The sequence below is a fragment of the Ixodes scapularis genome, unplaced genomic scaffold (assembly GCF_016920785.2).
Source record: "Ixodes scapularis isolate PalLabHiFi unplaced genomic scaffold, ASM1692078v2 PGA_scaffold13__105_contigs__length_92229423, whole genome shotgun sequence".
Lineage (NCBI taxonomy): Eukaryota > Metazoa > Arthropoda > Arachnida > Ixodida > Ixodidae > Ixodes > Ixodes scapularis.
Genome location: NW_024609839.1, coordinates 52,812,924 through 52,825,096, shown reverse-complemented (window position 1 = coordinate 52,825,096; position 12,173 = coordinate 52,812,924). Strand labels below are relative to the sequence as shown.

The 12,173-nt window shown below is 48.1% G+C and overlaps 1 protein-coding gene and 1 pseudogene across 1 annotated transcript; one reads left to right on the top strand and one right to left on the bottom strand.

Moving 5' to 3' along the window:
- The first annotated feature begins 4,059 nt into the window (after window positions 1-4,059).
- On the top strand, window positions 4,060-6,593 carry LOC121835544 (annotated as a pseudogene).
- Window positions 6,594-7,024: 431 nt separating this feature from the next.
- On the bottom strand, window positions 7,025-11,264 carry LOC121835543 (myb/SANT-like DNA-binding domain-containing protein 3). The gene is made up of 3 exons (XM_042289899.1): window positions 10,911-11,264; window positions 10,133-10,345; window positions 7,025-7,408 (listed from the first exon to the last, which is right to left on the bottom strand). The coding sequence occupies exons 1-3, from the start codon at window positions 11,227-11,229 to the stop codon at window positions 7,032-7,034; spliced, it is 909 nt and encodes a 302-aa protein (XP_042145833.1). The 5' UTR covers window positions 11,230-11,264; the 3' UTR covers window positions 7,025-7,031.
- Window positions 11,265-12,173: the final 909 nt, after the last annotated feature.

Below are 12,173 nucleotides of genomic sequence, written 5' to 3'. Positions count from 1 at the left end.
TCGTCGCCCAGCTTATCGCCGCCGCCGATATCCATTTATTTTCCCCGACGCAGCGCGATCATGCCGCGGGCTCCATTCCGCCCCACGCGTCACGCGCCTTTCGATCATCGCCCTCCAGGGGGCGCTGGCTACGTTGCCGCTTGATGATGATGATGGCGTGTCCGGCTTTGTAGTTTCGGCGCATTTTCGATCCTCCATCTTGGGTCTTCCTTCTCATATTAACTTCCTCGGAGACTTCCCGTTTGCCACTACGTAACTTACGCTTCTTTTATCTTTTTTTTTTCATTCCTTTTTTAAGGGAAGGCGTCGCTAGCTTTGGCGTTTTTTGTTTGTGCTTATCAGAAACTCATTTTATTTGTCTGCTTTCGATTTACGGCGTTGGCCTGGAGCGTGGCTATTAGGGTTTACTTATGATGCATTAACATGTGTTCATTTATCTACCAGCGAATAACGCAACATCTATAGTTCGCAAACGTGGCGGGCACGCGCGATGCTAAATTGTAATGCGCCCCCCTCCCCCCCCCTCCCCCCCCCTCCACCAAAAAAAAAAAAGTTATTTTTTTTTTTACTAGTAGCGCCGAAAACACAGACAAGGACGAAGAAGTGAACGCACTCAAAACGCTCTCGCAACTGTTGGTGATTCGAAAACAACAACAACAAAACGTGCCATTTCTCACAGCGTCGAGGCATTGCTTGTCTAATATATCCAAACTCTTTCTTCGATACGGTATGGCGCTTGAGGCGAGTCTTCGACTGGTGTGTTTAGCGTCCCCTGCTGCCCCCTACATCAAAAGTTGTCCCCAAGTGTCAACAAATGACTTCACAGAAACCGAAGTGTCACGTTGTTCCATGTCGCGATCCTGGCGGTTAGGCGTAGAAACGCTAACGAGAAGCTGCGAGTAGCAACGAGCGAACGCGAGTGTCGCTGTTGTCACAGCGTCCCAACTTCTGGCCGCTGAAGCTTCCGTGGACTGCCACACTGGAGAGCGACCTGCAGCAGAACAGGCGCCTGCCACATCCACCACAGCTGTTGAAATGCCGCCAGGATCGCGACCGGCGACAGCATGACACTTGTAGTGGAAATCGAGGGACCACTCTTTTTGGACGCGGTTAAAACACACCAGTCGGAGACGCCTTCCAGGCACCATAAGATAGGGCAATTCACGCTTCACTCGTCTAGAGTCTGCAACGTTATCCCGAATTTCAAAGACCTCATGCAGCTTTCTGCTAGTTCGATTGTAATACCGAGCCAAAATCTTAATGTCATGCAGAAGAGGCGTAGATGGGCATCTGTTGCAATGAATGGCAAGATGATTAGAAGGGCTGACTCGCCTGGCAGCCGCATGCTCGCCGGCGCGATTCAAGCATCGATCTGGCCGTCTGGCCAATATATATATATTGCAGTGGTTTATTCTGCGACCGATCGACGTTCTTCCTTTTTCTCACTGGCTCGAGAGCCCGCTTCCCTTTCTTCTCTTCTTCTTGTCTCTCTTACTGCTACAATATGTACAAAGCGCCGCATGACAGAGGTATTTCTAGGCTAGAGTAAAATAAAGAACTCTTAGTCATCGTAACGATGGGTCAATGAATACGCGTCCTTGAATGTTAGAAGTAAAGCATTATATTTATTTCTTATTGTATACTTTTATTCTTGTTCCACTGCAGACAACTGGCACATCTGACTCCGCCGATTTTTTGGTCGACTTCGATTTGGCTGGAAATTTGCAGACCGCATCAATAACCCTTTCTCAACTGATAACCAAAATATTTTGTAAAAATAAAACTTTTCCGTGAAGTTATTGAATTTTCAAGTAACGCCGGCCGGGAAGGTTCCAGGAGGTGACTCTATATTGGCAACAATGAAAAATCCCTACTGTTCCTTACCCGCGTACGTCACCGGTGTGCGAGCGGACGAGCGACTCGGGCAGACGATAAGTGGTTTTCCGGGTGCCAGCGATCGAGATTATTTTTTCGCAGCTTCAAGGTTGAAAGTTACGTTGCAATGGGTAGCAATTTGTGCTCCGCGATAGATTGTAGGAACACTGCGCCGGGGAAAAGCTTCTTTTTTACCCTTGTTTTCGTGGGAGAAAAAAAAATAGTGCATTCCGCGGCAGCAATCGAGGCCAGTCACGTCAAGGTGCTTTTGCGCGAGCTGTGCGCCGACAGTACTAGTGTCACGTGAAACATTTTCACTTTTGCTCGGAATACTTTATAGCCGCGTATCCTTCAGCAGCTGGAACAGCTTCAAGAGCGGCAAGCGCAAACTCAAGCCGGCTGTGACCCCTACGACATCCGTCCAAAGAAGAACACTAATAATATCGAGAAGAATAGTACACAATCTAGCACTATAGTCGATATTTTGCACAGTCACTTTGGTTATTCAAAATTGGTTCAGTGATTTTTTTTTTTTTATAATCACTATTTCTGTTTCGGACGTCGAATCTAGCTCGGGCTACTCTCGGAGTTCCACTCACGCGGCCGATATGTTGAGGACGAGAAGTGAAACGTCTAAACACGGTTCAAATCTGAATTTACACATGACTTTCGACACATTGCTATTCCTGTCTGCTATTACAGTGGTTTATGGAGCAGGTGCTGAGCTCCATTAATATACGATAGAGCTTTTGCCTGGTTTGTCAACTGGTTGGCGTGCAATATTCTCTGCAGAAGAAGTGATGAAAACGTCTTTAATTTATTTTATTCCGAATAAATTTCATAGGGCTGAAAAGCTTATATTTTACAGCTTATAAAAAAACTGTGCTAAAACAAAACTTAATTAAAAAAAAAGAAAATCATACATAGAATTACCCCCTTCCCATGTGCTCTCGTCGATGGGTGGATGAACGCGTCGCATTCTACGACAAAAGTAAAAAAAAAAAAAAAATACGGGCACACATTTTTTTAACTTATGTTTACTTATTTTGAATTCAAAGTTTTATGATGTCTTTCTGTACCTTACGTATTATTATATATTCAAGGGAATATTCTTTATTTAAAGATGAACAGTGTATTTGTGTATTTTATACGCATTCCATTGCACCTTAATGTTTGGCTTCGTGGTTGCAGGGTTCTTTTGTCATTTCAACACGATCTTCATGACCAGTAACCTGCCATCTGATCTACACGAATGCAGTTCATTCCCTTCTATACATTTCACTGTTTACGACAATCACAGTCCACATGTGTTAGGTCACAGTCCAGCACGCACATGTTCGTTGCTTTGGAAGGCGAACGCGCCACACGCACGAACGCTGAGAATGGCATCGACTAGAAGCGCTCTTCAGAATGGTCTATAGATCTTTTCCTAAATTGCTTGAGCACCGAGGAGCATATTCGTGCCACAAGAGTAGTTACACGTGCTGTCACCTGCAACAGTAATTTTTCTAAAGAAAATCTAAAACAAATGGCACGTTCCTTCAGGTTATACGAGCCTGTGGGGCATCTGCACCCACATTCCGAGCATTTTCCCTGGTGTTATGGCAATTTGTCAAAACATGTATTGCGTGACTCTTCGACCTTTGTTCGCCAGCCATTTTCTAATAAAAATAGAACGGATTCGCTAGAGAGTTTACAAAACTAGCGAGCCGCGGCTTGAGCGTACCGAGTTACAAAAACGGTTTTATTAAAATTCCAATTGCTCCCGTGTTTTTTTGTTGTTTTTTTTGTTTTTACTTTTTCATAGTTTAGCACGTAGGCCAATGTCATACCTTGTGCAAATAAAGATAATTATCAGCTTCAAATAGCACGAGCGCCCCTGGTTTTTCGCTGTTAGACGCAAGAAAGGCGGGCGCGAGCGTACCCGAATGCCGGCCGCGCGCCTCGCTGTCAATGAGGTTATAAGTACAAGGAGGGGGCACGTTGCAATATTGGTGAAGCCTAGTCATAAAAAGTCTAAACGATTTTGTGCCCAGCGTGACCGCAGATCTGTCTGGCAATTGATGCGCGTGACATCTCACCTGCGAGATGGATGGTTGATTGTAGGAGGATTCCTTACCGCCGTATTCTTAAACGCTACTCGACTCGAAACTCGACTCGAAACTCGACTTGAGGGTGGTTTTGCGATTCATAAACAAATCTCCACTCGAAACTCCACTCGACTCCAAAATCTCCACTCGAAACTCCAAAATTTACTCGAGATCTCGAGTCTGCGCCGGAGCTACCTTGAACGGCCACTCGAGTCACTCGAGTGCGTTCAGTGTCATGGCGGCCGACGCATCGTTCGCCGACTTCGTCGACTTCGTGTTAAGAACGGACGAAGTTCTTCACGACGACCGAGACCCCGACCAGGACGTCGATGTGCCGAGACGACGTTGCCGGGACCGGCTCAATCCGCTGGAGCATTTCAACGATTGGGAGTTCCTGGTGCGCTATCGTTTTACAAAATCGACAGTCGTAAGCCTCCTGCAGTGCCTGCCGCTGGAAGCAAACGAGAGCAGTCGCGGCCTGCCACTGTCCCCGATGCTCCAGCTCCTCGTAGCGCTGAGATTTTATGGCGCCGGGACTTTTCAAGTAGTCACGGGCGACCTCGTGAACGTGTCGCAGCCGACGGTGTGCCGCGTAATCGAGCGTGTCTCCCGGGTCCTCGCCGAGACTCTTCCCCCGCCTCGTTGATTTCCCGGAGGGCGACTGCGACGAGGTCATGCGGGATTTCTACAACATCGGGAAGTTCCCCAGTGTGACTGGGTGCATCGACTGCACCCACGTCAAAATAAAGGGACCTGGCGGTCCCAATGGGGAAGTCTTCAGGAACAGGAAGGGGTTCTTCTCCCTCAACGTGCAGGTAAGTTCACTTCTGTCTGTGCTGTTAGCGGCAGCGAAGTAAGTTGAAAACAACGGCACGCCAAGACCCGGTGCGGCACGTGAAAGCTCGGCGATATTGTGACTGATATAGACTAGAACTTGTAGAGAGATCTGCACTCTGCGACAGTGCAGAGTGGTGGTGGGCCAGCTAGAGAGGGTTCAAAACCAAGAATTATGTATTGTGTTTGGAAACATACATTTAATTGGTGCCGAGGTGGCTTTTGTTATTTTATAGCAAACGGTCATGTTTTATAGCATCCCAGGTGAAAATCAGTCCACTTCCAGCTGGATTATGGAACTGGAAATGAGGCAGTCCAGCTGTATTCCAGCTGGAATCCAACTGGACCCAGCTGGAATCTAGGTGGACTGCCTCATTTCCAGTTCCATAATCCAGCTGGAAGTGGACTGATTTTCACCTGGGATTTTCCCCTTGAATTATACTTTTCGAACAAAATATTAGGGAGACTTTATCCCGTGCTCAAATTCTCTTCTATTATACTGCGTGAAAAACCTAGGAATTAAGCCACATTGAAGCTTACGTCACATAAAACTGCGAGAACTCAAATGCTAGTTAATTTCCAAAGCTTGCAGATGCACTTTGTCAAAAATATACTAATCATAGTAGAAATATCAGCTTGAGCACTTGTGTTCATATCATGGCAACCTGCTCATCCCTGTACTGCTCCTTCCTATACACAGGCCATCACAGGACCCCAGCTGCAGTTTTTTGACCTTGTTGCTAGATGGCCAGGCTCCGTGCATGACAGCAGGATATTCGATAACAGTCGTGCAAGGGTCCTGTACGAGAATCGGCGCATCCCTGGCCTGCTGCTCGGAGATGCAGGCTATGCCTGCGTGTCATTTCTTCTGACGCCCCTGACCAGCCCAGGTGTAGCCAACAGCCCAAAGGGCAGGTATGTACTAATTTGTTGGAAGAAATAATGGCATGAAATTCAGAACAGCTAACAAGAAGTGATGCTGTAGCCACAGTGTTCCTATTGGTTACTATTAGTTCTGCAAATCTTTGTCACAGCTAGATTCATGACCTTTAAGCCTTTGTATGGCAAAAAAAGCTGGCATTATTCACTTCCTGTGGACAAATTTTTGTTTCAAAAGTATGTAGCATACAACATTTTAGTTCTATTTTTATTTTCCTCGAGAACATTTGTTGTTCTTCCTCGTCACAGTTAGTCGGTGTCAATTGTTGCTTTTTGTCACTAGAATTGGACTAGGGCCAAGAACTTGAATTAAGGCGGTAATGTAGAAAACACCAGCCAAAACCACTGTATGCAGAACAGTAGCCTCTGGTAAGCAATAGAAAATGCCGAAAATGCAGCTAGCATGGATGGGCCGCACTGTACAGGTTACTGAACCATACTGATGGTTGCAGCAATGGCGATTTTTACACCTGAAGACCGTTATCTTGCAACGTTGCTTCCATTACCAATGCTGCACCATATAGGTACCAAGCAGCTCACCTAAAAACAAGGAACTCGGTCGAACGGGCATTTGGAGTGTTCAAGCGACGCTTCCCATGCCTGGACATGCGGCTACAGTACAAGGCGGAACGGTCAGCCCTCATCATCACCGCCTGTGCTGCACTGCACAACCTGGCCCTGCTGCGAAAAGAGCCATGCCCACCTGCTCTACCCTCTCCACCAGTACCCCGACGCCGGAGGCGGCTGCGTCCTCATGTACTGCCATCACCTCCAGACCCTGTCGACACAATCAACGGCTCGCTGAAACGCACACAGATCATCGCACTGTGTTTCCAATAGGGATATTCAACCAGTAGCACACGTTTATAGTCAATGACAGGTCAAGGATAGTGTACAAGCTGGAGAGGAGGAAGCAGACAGAAGCTTGAGGTGGAAAGGAGAAACCTCCTCTCCACTTAAAGCTTCCATCCTACTTCTCATCTCCAGCTTGTACTCTGTTCTTGACCCGTCACTGACTCGTGCAAATACTCGGACACGAATTCAGTAGTAAGCGCTCGAATAAATTGATTTTCAAATCCAATTCCGCGTATTTGGTCAATCTAACATATTCTGGGAAAGACTTGTGGCCAGCACAGAGCTAACGAAAGACCTACCCTTCCCTTCAATTGTAGTGTGCTGTTTCATTCAACTTCCGAATATGCAAAACACATTAGGTTCTATCGTTTCACTACAATGTAGCGCACATAAAATAAGTAAATCCTCGGAATGCTTTTAAACTGAAAGAACCCAAATTTAATTGTGATTTCCACACCCTTGTAGCTTGCAGCGCAGGGCTGCCAGCTGCTCCACCTTTATCTCTCTCTCCAGCTGGAGCAGCTGGAACTCTGCCCGTCCGCGTCGTCGCTGCTCAAAAAGCTTGTTGCGGAGTATGCGCATTTGCATTAAATGTTGCGCCTCCTTCCGCCGATCTTCCCTCTCGAGGATGTCTACACGGGCCTCCTTTTCGGGAGCCATGATTCGCTCCAGTGCTGCGATGCGGTTTCCAGTTCTTCTGGATGCCCCGCTTGGCAGCTCAGCACGGGGGCAGGTAATGCTCCTTGCCGGCGGAGTCACACAAGCAGCTCCAACGCTGCTGTCTTGGAGAGGTGAGGGGGACGGATCAGGAGCATCTGGGCGTGCAAAGCACATTGGCACTGTGAGTGCTAGGGGAAGAGCAAGTACACAGGGGAAGAGGCCCAACAGCCACATGGGCCTTTCGTAGAAATGTTCAAAGCTAGGCGTTGGCAAATTAGTCAAACCTCGTTATATCGAACAGTGCAAGGACCGTGAAATAGTTCGACATAATCAAAATTCGATATACAAAGTCACACACAAAAAGAGCGTCAAAGTACAGCGCGATTTAATCAGTGAAAGGCTAACGGCAAAAAATGACTATACTTCGTTTCAGCTTCCGTTCGAGCGCAGCCAAAGGCTGACGGACGCTTCGCAACTTCGAGAAGAGCATTTTTACGCATCGCAAAGTAGTCCGCAAAAGTAATTCCTTTTAAACAATTGTTTTGTGCGTCAACGCTGCACAATATTCCAGATGTGTACTGCTGAGAATGATTTGCAACTAAAGGAATTAAATATCTGAAGTTTAAGTTTTTATTAATATATGTAGATACATGTGGTTTGGTGAAAAAACGTACGTCCCGCTGGCAACACGGCTGCAGCGCTCAGTTTTGATTTTGTTCCTGTAATTGCCGAATCATGTGCTTCGCTGCTTGTTTGTTGCTTTCCTCACCGAGTCTCTTCAAAATGTCCTTTCGCAAAGGCATGTCTGGGCGTCAGGCGCGAGAGGTCGTAGTGAATGTCTACTTTTCAATTCTGCAGGAGACTCCGGCCGCGTCGTACCGCACGTCGTACCGCAAATACTTTGTAAACTAGAAAAGCGTCCAGGCCACTACAATTCCCTGATACACAGCGAAATCAGGGCACCCCTTTACCTGCCGATCACATTGTACGCCAAGAAGCTGGTAGAAAGGACTGTGGCTCGAGCCCTGGTATATCCAGACAATACAAGGAAACATCAATGGCCGGGTCGTCGGGCATCTTGCAATGTCTACTTACATCTCGAAACTATGCCGAAATGCCGAACAGGTGGAAAGCTCGGACACAGACGCCAGCGGCCAGCATACGTACTGACATCCCCTGCGACTAAATTTCAGAACATGAAAGGTCACTTTTTAAACCTGTAGCAGACGATTTCGTTGATACACCCGTAGCAGACGAAATACTCGGCGAGCGCGGGCGGCGCGGACGGCCAGCGGCGCAGCGGAGCGATACCAAGTGCAGGCGAGATCGCGTGACCAATTGCCGGCGTGTGATTGGCTCCGGCCACACGTAGCTTTGGCTGCGTTCGGACGGAAGTTGAAACGTAGTATAGTATTCACGTGAAGCTTTAAGGTGAACTATTTATTCCGACGAAAAAAACTGCCGCAGCGTAGATTGCTGCATGGAGCTGACCGCATGCCTTATTACGGCCGGCTCCACTGTCTCCAAGCAGCCCACCAGCGCCAGATCACTACCGTCGATTGCACTGCAGTAGCAGCGTAAAAGTGAGACCGTCTTCCCGACAATGTTGTAACAGGCTTTGAAGCGTTGCAGCCACCCGCTACTTGCGGCGACGTTTTGTGCTTGGTGGATGAACGCGAAGTCCTTTGCTTTCTGTTGAAGCATCGGCCTGACGCCGGAATGTTCCGAGCCCTTGCGTCCATAAACCACTTGTGAAGTGATCTTTCCACCTTTTCGAAGACCAGTGTCCGAACACGGCGTGCGCTGGAGTGCTTGCTTTGTTCAGCCTTCGGTTTGATGTCACTTTTCGTCTTCAGCAGCGGGCTCAAAGTGCTTCGCAGTATGTTGTACGCTTCGGCAATGCTGGACTTCTTTTCTCCTTTTTCAACGCGGCGGATGATTTCAAGCTTTGTCGCGAACGTCAGCGACGTACGTTTCTTTACGATTGTTGCCATCGCCACATGCGGTTGACGCAACGTCGGAGGAACGAACCCGGAGCCACGAAACTGCACATGCCCGAATGTCGCCGAATCTGGATGGCGTTCCCGGCACCACAGGCATAAAGCTTTATGCGGGCATGCGCTTGAATAAAAGTCGCAAACGCCTGCTGCGCCACCGCTATCCTACGATGTGTTGCGGGAAAGCCCGTGTTCCAAAACTTACTCGATCTAACTCTAGGGTAAAGGTGGTTGTCGAAAACCTACCCGCGTCCAGCGTTTCTCTTTTTTTGATGTCGCGTGACATAATCCGCCAGGGTAACTCGTATCCATTCGAGTAGGTTTGGAACGCAGCCTCGGTGTGTCGCGCTCCTGTACGCTATGCGCCGTTTAGTTGCTGCACTCGGAGTAGGAGGAGTAAAAGAGCGCCGACTTAACGCGCCCACTGCCACAGATACGGTACGCCGCCAACGACGGTTTGGCGGGATGGCGGATGGCTGCGACTGCTGCTGGCGGCAGCTGCCACGACTCACTCGCTGTCGCGGAAGCGCAACGAGAAGGCACGTGATCTGTACCGAGTCTTCCCAAAATTCTGTGCCGTCGTGGCGCCGTACGCTTTGCAACAGGTCTATTAACCACTAGTTTTGGTTTCAATTCACAGTACTATCAGTACTATGTCACGACCCACTGCTCGCATTTTCAATTTTGGAACTTCGAAGATATGTACAATAGTGTAGACGTTGCCGAGCAATAAAAGAAAAAGGCTTCGGTGCCTTTTTTTCTGTTCCAGATTTGCTGTTAAAATGATACAAGTCGCAAATACAAGTAGACATGTTACGGCTCACGGTACCCATCCCCGACATGTTGGTGCAAATTTGTCCCAATCCAAAAGCCCCCAGTTACCTGGCACGTCGTTCCAGCAGGCGTGATTGTCATTGCCTTCAGTGTCTCGCACCATTGCTTCAAACATTGCAGCCGGAGGCAGCGACAGCACTGGCCGGTCTCTTGCCCTGTCGCTGTCGCAGAGATTTGTCACCACTGTCTCCATGTGGTCTGCCGCCGCTCCCACAAGAATGAGTGAGGGGCTCATCGGCCGGCTTGTTCGTGGCCCACCTCCTGAGACAGAAACCAAAGAATTTGAAGCTCAGATTGGAGAGAGTGAACAATGTATGGGACGAACAATTCAAAGGGCACACTGAATTTTCGAAACGCCTCCGTGCGAGATAAAAACAATTGTTAAGGGGACTAAAGCGAACCTAACGAAGAGAAAATCTAACACAACCCAGTGGAGGCCCACCTGGAACCTTCTTATGGGCAATTGAATGCTGGGCACTTTGTTAGAATAGGCTTCCGGCAAGATGCGGGGACCTCATTTGTTTTCAGTGACGATTGTTAAAAAAAAATGTCAATAACGCCAAATGTTCTACAAAAAAATATGTCAAGAAAAAAGCAAAGAAGTAGGCCCACTTTGGATCGAACCTGGATCGGCTGCATGCGTATGAAGCGAACTTTGCTACGCTACAGCTTTGAACAACTCGTTTTGAAAATTCGTTTTATACGAGACCCGGAAAGGAGCACGACGTCGTGCACATAGCATTGTTCTGGTCGAAAGGACTTCTCTCCGATGTTTACTTTTTACACATCGGGAACGGTTTACCAAATATGCAAATTGTCGACTTACCCGTGGCGTGGATGTCTCTCGTCTCGTCGCACTTGGTTTTTTTGTATCTGGATTTTTCGTTCTCCCAACGCTTCTTGAGTTGCTTAGCGCTTCGTGGGCGGACGTTTGGCTGGCTGTTATACTCGGTGCTGAGTTTCTCCCAAGCTTTAAGTTTAGCCTCCTTCGAGTAGTTATTTGTCTTCTTGTTTTCAAGAACTCGCGCATGTTTCGTTACGAGCGCTTGGAGGAGCGCCTTCTCCTCCGCAGTATAAATAAAACGAGCCCCTGCCCGCTCTTCGGTATCGGCCATTTCCGAGTCGTTGCCGTTGGGGTCCTCCATGATTTGTCGTGCGAGGCGGCGAGGCGGCGAGGCGACGAAGCAGGACTGCACGGTAGACAAAGGGCGGCGAAAGCAAGAAAAAACGAGACGAAATCGACAAACCGTGAGTAGACGACTGTCGACGAGAGAACAAGACGCAGCTAGCGAATGCGCTTGTTGCCAGACAAGGTAACGACTTTGTCCGTTTTGCCGCTCAAACACGTCTAAACTTTACGCTGCCTTAATAAAACTTCGTAGTTCACTAATTCGATGTTTGTATGGTACACGTTTTTAGATAACACGAACGAATATATTTACTTTTCACGTAAAAATGGTGTTTTAAATAAAACCTTTGGCTATAATCTCGCTCCCAGACGTCCTCAAGCTTGTTGGAGTGGAGAACAGAATCTCGACTTCGAGTGAGTGCCGATTCGCGTCTGTGAATACGAATGGCACTTCGAGTGGAGTCGCGCGTCCGTACTCCACTCAAGTCGAGTCGAGTTTGGAGTCGAGTAGGGGAATGTTTATTGCAGGCTTGCGCGCGCTCCGTCTGGTAGGTTTTATCGGATCGAAGGCTAGACGAAGGCTAGCTACGGTCACCCGTATCCGCCGCTTTGCGGCGCACGGCCCCATACCCCGCTGTTCCCCATTGCATCTCCGAAAAGCATTACTTATTTCCCCTTTATGTGGTTAATTAAAATATACGTAGATGCATTTTAGGTTAGGTACCTGTTATCTTATAGAAACGCACACGTTCTAAACGCTAAAAGCATCGCTTTTTCTTCCGACCAACCAAATCTCGAAAGAACTACTTCGCGCCGCGTATGAACCATGCGCAAAACTTCCTTTTTTCTTGAGGTGAAAACGGGCATAGTGGCTCTACACGCCAAGACTCCGAGCGGGCCAGTTAGAAGTGATCGCGTAGCTGCTCGCGTAAACATCACGTGTGCCATAAATGTTCGATC

Excerpts from the sequence above, each read along its gene's own strand:
- LOC121835543 (XM_042289899.1), bottom strand. The coding sequence starts at position 11,229 with ATGGAGGACCCCAACGGCAACGACTCGGAAATGGCCGATACCGAAGAG. Across the intron at positions 10,346-10,910 it reads GAGAGACATCCACGCCACGG|GAGGTGGGCCACGAACAAGC; the intron begins GTAAGTCGACAA and ends TTTCTGTCTCAG. Across the intron at positions 7,409-10,132 it reads CTGCTGGAACGACGTGCCAG|ATGCTCCTGATCCGTCCCCC; the intron begins GTAACTGGGGGC and ends TTGCACGCCCAG.